This window comes from Lagenorhynchus albirostris, chromosome 4 (genome assembly GCF_949774975.1).
Source record: "Lagenorhynchus albirostris chromosome 4, mLagAlb1.1, whole genome shotgun sequence".
Taxonomy (NCBI): domain Eukaryota; kingdom Metazoa; phylum Chordata; class Mammalia; order Artiodactyla; family Delphinidae; genus Lagenorhynchus; species Lagenorhynchus albirostris.
In genome coordinates this window covers 65,039,685-65,053,586 of record NC_083098.1, presented here as the reverse complement: position 1 = coordinate 65,053,586, position 13,902 = coordinate 65,039,685, and the positions used below count along the sequence as shown (strand labels likewise).

General features: G+C 33.1%; 1 protein-coding gene across 5 annotated transcripts in view; it reads right to left on the bottom strand.

Annotated features, from left to right (window-relative positions):
- The window catches only part of EPHA5 (EPH receptor A5), a 325,977-nt gene that overhangs the window by 29,686 nt on the left and 282,389 nt on the right, over positions 1 to 13,902 (bottom strand). For 4 of the 5 annotated variants that reach the window (XM_060147259.1, XM_060147263.1, XM_060147260.1 and 1 more), the window contains 2 exons: positions 13,059 to 13,184; positions 12,158 to 12,343 (listed from right to left, as the gene is read on the bottom strand). In XM_060147259.1, the coding sequence (XP_060003242.1) occupies positions 12,158 to 12,343; positions 13,059 to 13,184 (312 nt within the window). Of the gene's footprint in view, positions 1 to 8,824; positions 8,837 to 12,157; positions 12,344 to 13,058; positions 13,185 to 13,902 lie in introns of all 5 variants that reach the window. The other variant, XM_060147261.1, reaches the window with a different exon arrangement.

Below are 13,902 nucleotides of genomic sequence, written 5' to 3'. Positions count from 1 at the left end.
GCCTCATAGAGTTACTGTGAGTATCCACCAAGTCATATTGTTACCCAGGTCACTTAAAATAGTGCCTGTCACTTAGAATTTGCTATGTATTATTATTTTATAAACTTTATCAACTTTGTATCTGTGGGGTTTCATTGCTAGATATAATTCGACTAAGAGAATAGATCATATTTTATCCCTCATAAAATTATGGCAGTTAGTGTGTAATATGTCTGTGATATAAGATGAAAAATATAAGATCAAAAATCTTTGCTATAGGGCTTCCCTGGTGGCGCAGTGGTTGAGAGTCCACCTGCCGATGCAGGGGACACGGGTTCGTCCCCCGGTCCGGGAAGATCCCACATGCCGCGGAGTGGCTGGGCCCTTGAGCCATGGCCGCTGAGCCTGCACGTCCGGAGCCTGTGCTCCGCAACGGGAGAGGCCACAACAGTGAAGGGCCCGCGTACCGCAAAAAAAAAAAAAAAAAAAAAAAAAAAAAAAAAACCTTTGCTATATGAAAAAATATCTAAAACATGGTTGTTAGTTTTATCACTCCACGCTAACCTCACTATTTTAAAACATGCCCCTTTACTCTTTGATAAAAGTATACTACATACAATTTTAGTGTTAATTTAAACTATTTTTAGGTAAGTAAAAAAATACCTTATGATAGTAAAATTCTATCTTGTATATCTATTAATTAACTTTTTATATTATAAAGGGAAACAGGGCCTATTCAATTATGAAATGCACTGTAATTAACTTAATGGCATTCTCCAGAAGGGTATCTGTATTTTACTTGAGAAGTGATTCATTCAGGTCATAGAGTTAGAACTTTTATATTTATTCATACAACATTAGTCTGAAACGTAAACAGAGATATAGAAAGTTAGACAATTGCATGAAAAAGAAATAACTAGAAAGAAAAAGGAGTTTTCATTCCAAAATCACTTAAAACTCACTATTCAGTATAATAAGGTAGGTCAGTCTAATTTCTCACTCAGACAATTATCTTCTTTTAAAATAGTTTAGAAGCATTATTCTTTGAATGAAATGTGACAAGTAATGCTACAAAGGCAAATGCATTTCTCCTCCTCTTTAAAGTTTGTAAAAGTTATTTAAAAAGGTTGTCTAAAAAATTCATTTGTCATATATTTGTACTATGCCTACGTTAGGTAAAACATCCCATGTGTAGAGAATATACATTGGAGATGTCATTTGATTTGAATTTGGAAGATTGAAAGGGTCACTGGTGTAATAAATGGTGACATATTTCAGGAAGAAGAGGAAGCATGGGCCAAGGTATCTTGTCATGAAAGAGTTCATCAAGTTCAAACATGGCTAGAGGGCTGAATTTTGCTTTGTAATTCAGGAAGTGACAGGAGATGAGTTGGGGAATGTTGATTTTTAAAACTGACTGGAAATACAATACCTTAGTTAGAAAAAAACGAATGACTCGTTGTATTTGTAAATGGCCAAGACAACATAACAGAAAAAAGGATTATAACTGCATTTTCTCCTTACTATGGCTGTAATCTAAGTTCATGAATTGAGATATGCTTCCAATTTAACTTCATTTTAATGATGCCACACCCATTTTAATGGTCCTCAGACAAACTCTAAATAGACAAAATTTTGCTTTAGGCCCTTTTGGTCCCATTCTTACATCCTAGAGCCTATTTCCGGCTTTTATTAATGTTGAAGCCCCTTTTCCTTCAAAAGTCCAGAATTAATATGCTTCCCCAAGGGTGACAGCCAAAATATTTGATATTTTGTGCTTTGGCACAGGGACCTACATGTCTGAAGTTCAACCAACCGTAATGCTGGAATATCAGAACGTCCTGGTGTACCAGACATCACCTCTTCATCTGCCTGATTTCAGGAATTCAGAAGTACCCAGAGATGAAGCTGAGTAGGCATATAAAAGGGTAACCCTGGCTTCAGCTTTTTATCAAATAGCATGGGACTATTTCAATAAATTTACAGCTAATAGAGCCAAAAAATATGTATTTGCTGAACACCAGCCCTGATCAAATTAGGAAAAGGGCTACATTTTCTAGAATCAGCCTGTGTTTCTAGGAATATGTCCTGTGTAGATCTGACTCTCACTTACAGAAATCCGTTGAGGGAGTTGTCATAGTTTAATTGGAATTGGAAGAACTGAATTCCAGCAGATATCCAGAGAATATAGTCTTAGCTTTCCCTCATTGGTACCTCTCAGCTCCTACCACATGAGCAGATGCCTTGTCCATCAAAGTGAAGGCCTAATCAATGTCTACAATTATCTACTCTACCCCAAGCCTTTTATTATTACAGCACTTCTCCTATATTACTACTTCAAAACCTTCAGTTTCCTTCTATTCTCTTTTTCTAGAGAACAGAAAACTTTTTCTCAGTTTCTTTCTCTTCTCTCTGTCTATCCTCTAATTTTTTAGACCCTCTTCTTACAGCTATGGGTTAGTGTTAAATATTTACTACTCCTCACCCAAGGTCTCCTGAGCAGGAGTTGGATAAAATCTCTATGTAAAAATACCTCTTTCTTGGGTAAATTTGTTCCTTAAATTCAACCCAGATTCACTGAGCTTAGACGAAAGAATTCATACTCTAAAGAGAATGACTGATCAGAAACTTTATTGATATTGAATAATATATATTTGGAAAGAAAAAGTAATTGCTTTTTAGGGAGATCTGCACCTGGTATTCCTCCTATAAGATATTTTTTTTAGTATTCATCACTTAGCTTTAAAAGTCAGATTCATTATTTATGATAGTGTAGGTTTTGAAAAATATGATAGGGACCTAAAACACCTCTTTTATTTCAGAAAATGGGGGAAAAGCAATTAAAATGCATGTTTGCAAACAAGCATGATCTTCTTTTGTTGACAAGAATAAGACAATTCAGGACTCATTTGATTATTTCTCATGCTTAAGCCATTTTAATGATAATTATATTTAGTTTGGCATATGTTTTGTCTCAGTTCCTGCTAGCCTGCAAAAATGACATAGCATTAATTAATGTGGCTTTACTCTAACCATTGTAAATTCAATAAAATGGTATAAATCATTTTCCATTATCCAGCTTGAAGTACAGACAAAGAGTAAATCTGCCAATAATTTTGAAAGCATATTATCAAAAATCAATATAAAAAGAGCTCATAAAGCATGTCAAAACATGATTTTAATCACAGAGTAGACTTTTTACATTACTTCATAATATTTACTGAGGACCCAGTTCAGGCAGAGTCTAAGTAGTAATAGAAACACATTATTTGTGGAATTCACCAACCTTATATTTCATCATTTGGTATTGATAATCATAAAAGAACTACAGTTTATTGATATACTGAGTGCCCACTTACAAGGCATGATGTTATTTTTAATTGTAATCAAAATTCTATAACAGTGATATTACAAAAGACTCTTTTCAGAGAAAGAAAAGTGAGGCTTAAAATGATTCAATATATTACCTGAGTTGATTAGTGCAAATCGTATAAGAAACAAAGTTGGGAATCAAATTCATGTCCACCTGACTATAAAAGTTGTTTTCCTTCCCTCCATACTATGATGCCTATAATTTCCAAATATTTATTTTAAATTTTAAATTTAACTTTAAAATCTCACAAATATTTAGTCTTTTGTGATAATATAAGTTTGATAATCATGACTATGCCATACCAAACTATTCATGCATTAATGGCAGATCTGGTAGGGTTTCAGTTGCTTTCAATAAATAATATGTTTTTATGTATGATCATTACTTATATATGCTCCAAGCGTTTTGAAGTGTTCGATAGTGAAGTGGATAGGTCTTGGATTCCACTTATATGAAGTATCTAAAGTAGTCAAACCCATAGAAACAGAAAGTAGAATGGTGGCTGCCAGTGGCAGGGGGAGGGGGAAAGAAGGAATTACTGTTCAATAGGTATAAAGTTTTAGTTATGCAAGACAAAAAGTTTCTAGAGATCAGCCATGCAACATTGTGCTTACAATTAAAAAAAACTGTATCTACACCTAAAAATTTAATAGGGTAGATATCATGATATGTGGGTTTTTCTTACCACAGTAAAACAAAACTGCATTTGCTTCCTTAGTAAGTGATTTTTTTGGTGCTAATGTCCAACAAAATCCAAGAGAGAAGAGAACACGCCACTTCTGGTAAAGCAGTCTTTTTTTCACAAGCTGTCTCAAAGTTAGGTGAGACAAACTTTGGGGAGTGTTGATTTAGTCCTTGCTTTTCAGAGCATGGCCCTTGACAAGTGGCATAGCTATCACCTGAGAGCTTGCTGGAAATGCAAAATCTCAGTGCCCAATCCAATCTATTAAAACAGATTCTGCATTTTAGCAATATCCTCAGAGGCACGTTGTATTTTGAGAAACACTGAACTAGGCTACATCACAAGAGTTGCAACTAAATCTGGGCTTATTATTTTATTTGCATTGGTACTACCTGCTTTTCTGAAACCATGAGTGCATCAAAAAACATGTGGTACCACTTAAGGGTATAAGGGAGCATTTGATTTAGAAACATCACAATTCACTGGAAAACAACTGTCACTGGTTTCTCTTACAAACATTTTACAAGATTTGTAAATAATTAAAAGTAAGCCTGTGCTTATACTTATATATCTATAGTTTTACTTCACTACGCCATTCTATTTGGGTTGTATTCCATTTAGTACATTAACACTTGTAGCTGTTTGAAATTACTTTTATTTTTACTCCAAGGGAAGCTTGGAATAAGAAATATCATGATTCAATTATTAATGGTTAATGGTCACCCAGAAAATGAGACCCTGTGCTTGTAGTAGGAATAGATAATGCTTATCAAGCAGGGGAATGTGAAGGGAGGATGAAGTATGGGGCAATCAGAACTTAGAAAGGTACTCAGATATTTTAATTCCATTATGACCCTTATTTATTGGTTAACACTTTAGGGAAAACTACTTTTAAAATTATGTAATTTTAATTTTAGGAAAGACTATAAAATCAAAAGCCTCTATACCTTACCTGAAATGGAAACACCAAATGTTTCTATTAAATAGAAATTCCAAATTTTCCATAATATCCTCTTTTATTTCAGATTGTTTATATTGATATAAACTTTCTCATTAGCTGCTCATTTCTCAAATTAAAAATAAATTAGAATTGCTCTGACATTAGCAAAGGTGGATAATTACTTGTGGAGTCAGCAGTGATCGACTTTGCAGAGGAGCTAAGCAATCTAAGAATTAACAATGTGACAGCTTTGTTTTATTAGTAATGAAAATGACTTTAAAAACACAAGGTTTAATTTACTAATAATCAATCTTTGAGCCAGTAAATCTCTGTTTCTATAGATATATATCTTTCAGGTGAGTAGAAGTTAGATTTTATCAGAAAAAGCCCTTGTAAATATCTAATAAATATCTTATGTTTATTTATTATACCTTTCTCTATGCCCTAATAATGAAAAACTAGTATCAAATTAATGAATTGGCTTCCATTTCTACTGCCGTGTTAAATTTGTTTATTTCCATCATGGTTTATCACTGATAATGGCTCATAGAATTGTTTCCTTTTGTGAAAGGGAAGATATAAAATTCAAGCATATTCATACTGCAAACATTTTCATTTATACTTCTCAGAAGCCAATCTTATACACAACATCTGCAATTGGGTGCTTATAAGCCTCTCAAAAGTAATGTGTCCAAAACGGAACTACTGATTACCAACCACAATCTTGCTCCTCCTGGAATTTTCCCCATAACTGACAATTCCTTTCTTCAAGGTACTCAGGACAAATAATTTATAATTATCATTGACTTCTCTTTTTCTCATATTCCACATCTAATCCACAAGAAGACTTACTGTGATTGCCTTCAAAATATCTATAGAATTCAACTACTACTCACCATCTTGTTAGATTACTACCCTGATCTAACCCATAATGACATAATGACAGTAGTCTCCTCCCTGTCTCCCCATTTCAACACTGGCTTCTACCATCTTTATTCAACACAGCATCCTGACTGATCCTGTTAATGTAGAAATAAGATTCTATCACATCTTGGCTCCAAGGCTCAGAATAAGAGGCAGTCTTTGCAGGGACCAAAGTGTTCACATACTGTCTATTCTCCTATTAAATCTTCAAGTTAAGCTCTTACCAGACTCCTCTCATTCATTTCTTGAACATTCTATGCAAGTTCCATTCGAGTCTTGCAGGTTCTTCTTTCTACAACACACTGCCTGCCCCCAGATATCTGTAAGGCTCACACCTTCACTTATTCAAGCCTTATCAGAGAGGCCTTTCTCTAAATAAAACAGAAACCACCAACCCTCAATAGAAACAATCCATAATCTCCTAACTTAGCTTTACTTTTTTCATTTAATATATTATAAATGTATTTGCTCAATTAGTTTTTCTCCCCTACCCAAAGGTAAGCTCCATAAAGGCAGGAAATCAGTCTGTTTAATCTCTGCTGTATCCCACTGATTAATAGGAATAGACATGTATTAGGTGATCAATTAATACCTTTTGAATAAATAAATGTTTCTTGTCAAGTGTATACCAAATAATAAAAATGAGGTTAGTAATGTACACTGTAAGAGCTTGGGTTTTGGAGTCATGCAGAACTGCTTTTAAATCTGGTATTATCCTATGCTAGTTTTATGATATTGGATAAGGTATTTAACCTCCTTAAGGTTAATTTTTCCTATCTGTAAAATGAGAACAAATACTAGTGTCTACAGGATAGCATTATTGTGCAGATTAAAGAAGATAATATATAAAGAACATTAACTTAGCACATACTTAAAGTAATATTAATTATTAGTAGTAGTTATAACTTATATTTATATGTAAGATCCTGTGAAAAGATCCTCATGCAATTTTCTTCATATGCATTTTAATTATTTTTCCTAAAACACCCATAGTTTTACAGAACAAAGTTGCTTAAATTAAAATATAAATTGTATATCACTCTAACTCATTTTAACTGTTTAGATAACTGTAATTTAGTCATTGATTCATTTACTATCATTCATGTCTTTTAAAAAAGTTTTGAAATTCCCTAATGTGTCTGGCCCTGTGACAGATACTAGGGGTGCTGTAAACATATATCAATTTCAAGAAGTTCATGGTGTAGTAAGGACAGAACATGTTGAGAGATAACTATGATACAATGGACAATATGACAAAGTGCAGAGAAATGCAGCTAGAGTTTGTAAGATTGTCTCTGGCTGAGAATTCATTCATTCAACAAATACATGAAATGCTACACATGCTGAGCACAGATCTAGGAACACACAGGTGAGCAAAATAAAACAAATGTAAAACTGGGATGCTTTCCTTTATTCAGCTATTCAACATTATTGAGTGGCCTACTCTATGCCAGGCAGACACTGAGGATGGAAGGAAAAATGAAGAGAAATGACACTGATCTTATGGAGAAGGTCACATTTGAATTAAACTTGAAGGTCAAGTAGAACTGAGGAAAGTGGAGAGGACATGCTAGGGCAGAATGAAGTATCTCCAAGGGCAGAACAAGAACTAGGTAGAGTTTTCTGGAAAGGAAATAGTGTAATATGGAGATATGGCCAAATTATATCAAGTTCAGTATCAAAGTATATGTATTTTGCTTGATTTGTTTGCTCCTGGTGATAAAGCAAGAGAGGAAATTGATTTAGTAAAATGTATGGAATGGACTAATATCCATTGGAAAATACCACAATGGAAAGACTAGTCTGAAGATTGTTGGAATAGCCCTGGGTCATATATAATAAGGGCCTGTAAAATAAAATGGACTTTTACAGGATAGAATGAAATACTATATTTGAAAAATAAGTACAAATTTATATAAGTCAGAATTATCTGACAATTTAAATAATCAATTGCCATTGAATGTGTTATTTCCTCAAACATGGAAAGAAAAACAGGGAGACATTTCTTTAATTTTTCTCTAATATTTTGTTTAAATTTATTAATTTTACAGGAGAACTAAGTTTATTTGAATATTATCCTAGATTAAGAAATATAAGTATGAATATTTAAATAGAAATATACATATTTCAATAGAAATATTATATAACTATAAATATTTCAATAGAAATATTTATATTTATATAACTACATTGTATAAAATATATTACATAATTATATTATATAAATATTTATATAACTATAAATATTTCAATAGAAATATTCCTTTGGTCAATTTTTATAATATTTCCATGGGTGGAAAAAATAAATCTTAAAGAACTAAGGCTGCTGCAGTGGAAAAATTATAATTTTCCACTTCTAAATTTTATTCCTGAATCTATTTGAATTGTAAAACTGGCTCTATGTATGTTACATTAAAGCATCATGCATTGTGAATGAATCAATTAAGCCAGGACCTGTGGGTTTCTTACGTCATTTGTCATAAGTCTCTCTAGAATATATATTTATTTATGATGTCTCCTGTTTAACCACAAATCACAGAAGGAATTTGAATGAGGCCCCATATTTCTGTCAGGAAAGGCAGTGATAGAGGAAGGAAGAAGGTTCGTGATGGCACCACCCAGAGGAGTGCTACTTCAGACTCCCCACCTCAGCTTCAATCAAAACAATCACAAGATTTGCACTTATGTCTCATTATCTGTGTGCTGCAGGTTGAGAATAACTGCTGAATAAATTAGCATCAGATCAGATAACATGAAATTAAGGACACAAATAAAGTGAATTGCAACATGGTAAATTAAAAACAAGTTGAAGACTTCCTAAGTTGAACATCAAGAGCTACATTTATTAAGGGGAAATACAGTTTCAATTCAAACAGAAAAAAGAATAAGACAAAGAAGTATTTTAAATATTTACATTTTGCTTTACCTGTATGTGTAACTTCACCGCAGCAACATCAAACAGAATATTTGATTAGAAGATTGGAAATTTAAAGTCTGTATTTTCAAGCACAGCCCTGTTTTTTAGACTAGACTTTACAGAATTTAAATATGATCATTTGCTGATGATGGCATTTGCTTCTTAAAATAAAGGTCTCAAGTGCATATAAAATGGTCTATGACAAATTTAGTTGTTTTACTATGAGAAGTTTAGTTGTCTTATATTGCTCAGTCAGGACCCATTCACATAAAACAAATTCCGTAATAAATTAGAGATCTATAAAAGTAGGTGACTACTGGCTCTAATAATTTTGGGATCTTGTCTCCTAATATCTGATGATATTTGATGAATTCACCTAAACAGATTAAACTAAATACTACTATAACTACCTGCAATTTTGTTCACACACACACAAATATATCTTAATTTAATCTGCATAAAATTTTTATAAGGCAGGTATGATTTTTTTCTTTTTTGTGACATTGAGGCTCAGAGTGCTTAACTAAAGTGACCATAGATTGGTTTTAGGTTTAAGTGTAATGGGTTTACATAAATATTTAGGACATAATCTGTTTCTTCAAGGAGCAGACTTTTTTTTTCTTCATGGAGCAGACTTTTTTAGCTAGGGAGCTAAAAATATATGCAGAGGAGTCAAAATTAAATGAAAATTTGAATAAGAGTTTTGGACAAAGGAGGGAACATTACTGACAGTTGCAAAAATCCTTATACAGGTACAGTGTTCGAAAGAAGGAGCAATTATTTCAGGGCTAAGTGATGAGGAATTATTTCATGGAGGTGATAGAATTTGAATAAGATTTTGAAGGGATTGAAAAGGTAGTTAAGTTTCAGAGGAAGAGGCAATGTAGGCAGGGCAACATATCAATTAAAATGGATTAGGAATGAAATGGATATAGAGGAGTTCAGAGCACAGGAAGAGAAATAAATGGGAAAGTAATAACCATGTGTTTATTAATTACCTACTCTGTGTCATGCCCATTTAAACTTTACCTGTATTAATTCATGTCACCTTCACATCACTGAGGCATTCTTACCCCATGTCATTAGCGAGGAAACTAAGGTTCTGAATGTATAACCAACTTGTGCAAAGTCACATAGTAGTTTATGGCAGAAGCAAAATGAAAATTGGTGGCTAGAGCCATAGCCCATGTTCTTGACCATTATGCAGTACTGTTTTCCATGATCATAATAGTGATCTGGCACTCTTCTACACATTACAGCTTAACTCATTACAGGATGGATTGGCTGTCTACATATAGGCATTAGTTTTACATATACCCTGGGTAAGAGGAACTCATGGTCCTAGTTTATTTGAGGAAGTGAAACTTAGCAGTCATATTATGGATGAAAAGAAGACATGAAATATATCAAATATTTTGCATCCTATTATTACTATGACTATCATTAAGAAGTATGTTTTATATTAGATAATACCTTTCTGGCATAGGAAATAATTTTACTCAATCACTGTTATAATTCTTGTTCCCATAGTATCTAGCCCAGCACATGCTATCACTAATGTCCTTTCAAAGTCCTTCCCCTCAGATAGAGTATAGTCCCGTTCAAATTCTGATTTCATTTTATTGTACCTGTGACCATCTCCCTCACATCATATTCTCACTTAAAATATTCCTCCCCATTCATCATAGGGCATGATTTTGTAAAATATTTTAATTTATTTTATTCCTTCAAAAAAATATATATTTTCTTTGTCTCTCACCTGCGTTGTGTCCCTGCCTCTTACCTATTTTTAGGCATGTACTCAACTGGGGGAAAGAAACACATCAATTTTTTTGTTTTTGTTTTTTTTTTCCTTAATAGATCTTTATTGGAGTATAATTGCTTCACAGTACTGTGTTGGTTTCTGTTGTACAACAAAGTGAATCAGCCATATACATACATATGGGCAGAGGACCTAAAAAGACATTTCACCAAAGAAGACATACAGATGGCTAAGAGGTACATGAAAAGTAACACATCCAAGTTTGAAGAAACCCACAGGGCTGCAGGTAATTTTATTCCTATGCTACATTCCCCTATGGGCATTCTTACTGGAGATGTGTATCTCTTTGAGACATGGAGAAAAACAATCTCCCAGCAATACAGGCTGATTCAAAAGTTTTGCCAATCATCAACATGATAATTTTAGCTAAGGTATTTTTCTTCTGTGTTCTCATCTGTGACGTACTGTGAATGAATCATGATTTGGGAATTAACTGGTTATAAACCAGTAATTTTTTTGGTTGTTGTTTCTTTTGTTCCTCTTTATTGGGAAAAAGTTTTTATTGTTGTTGTTTTTGTTTTGTTTTCCATATTTAAAAGCTAAATGGCATAAATGGATATCCAATAAATTTAAATTACTTCATCAGTTGAGAACATTTATTGAACATACATTGCTGCTATGCATATTTGGCAATATATAACTTAAAACTTGACTAACAGCAAATGGAAGTTGAACCAGTGCTTGAAAAAAGTCTAAAGCATGTTCCTTGCCAAATGTTTCAGACGATTTTACAAAGTGGTATGAAGTGTATGAGGTATAAAGGAAGGAAAAAGATACATAGGAATGGCAAAGAAAAAATGGATTAAAAGAAAATAAAGGCCTCAGTTATGTGTCACATAAATACTTTATTGAGTGACTGAAGAATTATTTGAAATCCTTATATTGGGAAGCTCAACACATAACCACATTTACAAGACACTAACAAGAATCTGAGAGATGTGAAATTCCAGACATATCTGAGTAAAAACAGGATTTGCTTTAACAAAATAATTAGTCTCAAGGAACTTTCCCAGTCTTCTGAGGCAATTGCTTTCCTTAGAACTATTAAAATATCTCAATGAAAAAAATCAATAAAAGAAATACATCTGGCTATAAAAAAAAACCACTTAAAAGGTGGTGGGCATCTATGGTTACAGTAATCCTATTAAATGCTAAACTTCAATGCCTCAATCAAAACTTTGAAGTTAATATTTCATTAGGATAAAAAGTGAAAGAGCCAAGAGGAAAAAAAAATTGATACTTTTACTGCTCCTTTTATCTGGATACATTTTCTCTGGTGCTGAATTCATAGTAAGTGAGTTAACACAAATATTTCAAATAATAAATAGAAATTCGGGTTCACTGAAGATCAGCTTTGACAAGAATCTACTAAAATATAGGACAAATACTATTAATATTAGGGCAATTGTTAAGCACATTATGGCCAGTTTTCTCTCTAGCCTGAAATTAATAATAATCTAATAGAAGAAATTCAGATATTTATGATCACACACACATGCATAATTTGCCATTGTACTTACTTTTGGTCACAACACCTTCTAAGTGAATGATGTTAGGATGGTCAAACTGCCCCATGATACTTGCTTCACCCAGGAAATCTCTGCGTTGCTTTTCAGTATAGCCTACTTTAAGGGTTTTAATTGCCACAGGTAATTCTCTTTTTCCTGGAAGTTTCAAACGTCCGCTACAAACTTCACCAAATTCACCTTGTGATAAAGATATAGAAAACACAGAAACTCATTACAAATCCCTACTCTAACAGTAGTCTAACGTTCTCTTAGAATAGTAAGCTTTAGATAAAACAGAGTTGAAAGGGAGTCCAACTTCCTTATCTATGTTAAATTAATGGTGCATTGGGAAAAATCATTTACAGGTGATCGTAAGACACATTGGGGGCTATTAGTTTCATCTCTCTCACCTACAGAAACCTTAATGGAAACATTAGAAAGAAATTAAAAGCAACTGACTGAAAATCACTTCCTTCTTCCTTGCTTTCTACTCTAGCAGTGACACTAATGAGAAAAGAAAAAAGAAAAGGGCCATAGCAGGACAAAAAGGAAACAGTCTTAAGGAAGAGATGATTCATAAGTAGAATAATTGGGTGCTTGAATTTTGTAAATACTTTTGGGTATTAAAAATTATATATATTATATATGAAATATAATAAACAGTAGATGGTGAAAAACACTATGTTTGAATATACATTTTTGCTGGTTTGTTTTTTTTCATAAACCAAACATTTGTTGGTTTAAGTATGAGCTAGGCAGAAGGTAATATTAAAATATGGTCAATTATATACAGCCTTGAAAGCAAGTCAATTACAAAAGATTAAAAACATTCTGAGTTAGATCAGGACATTGATATATTACATGTTATAATATAAACACAAGTTAAAAGTCCGAGTTAAACACACCGTCTTACCCGCTCCAATAACTCTTTCAATGGTGATGCATGAAGCTTCTATCTCCTTGGCGAATTCATGGACAGCTTGATTGGGATCCTCATAGGTGTGTGGATCAATATAAGTTCTTACTCCTGGCAGTTTAACTGTAAAAATAAATAGGCATTACAATCGAAGTGCTTGTGATGGATGAGTGAAATTATAAACGTTATTAATGTACAACTATGGCTTAAATCCCCAATTCCTAGAAGTGACAGAGCTGCAAGGACAGACCCTCTCCTGAATTATAGGAGTCATTTGTACAGCTCTCATTTTTATAATTTTAGAAATCTGGATTGTTGGCAGGCACAAGAAGAAGTGCATATGTGATGACGTATTTGAATAAGGACATCTTTCAACACTAATGTTCAGGAGTCAGGCTCTGAGGCAAACTAAGACACTTTTGTTTACTAAACTGGACAATGAAATACTACTGGTTTAGTTGTTGGTTTGTTTTCTTATGCTTTCCTTAAAATCTCATCACGGATGATTAGTTTAGGTTTTACAAAAATAATTTAAAATAACTTTTCTGGTGCTTTAGTCCTATAAGACTGACAAAGAAGTCAAGAAGAAAAGAGAAATTCACTCTACTGTTGCTGCAGGACATTATGAAAGTCTCTTATGCTCTATGAGCCTCAGTTTCATCACATTTTAAAGGCTACCGATATTACCCTCACAGTATTTTTTGATGATAAATAACATTAAATAAGATAGTACTGTGAAAATGGACTCAAAAATGCTTTGCAGCATGAATTATGGCTTTCATGATTTTGACTTTCATGGTCATGGCAGACTGACAAAAACAAAAAAATCTTCTTTTTGTCA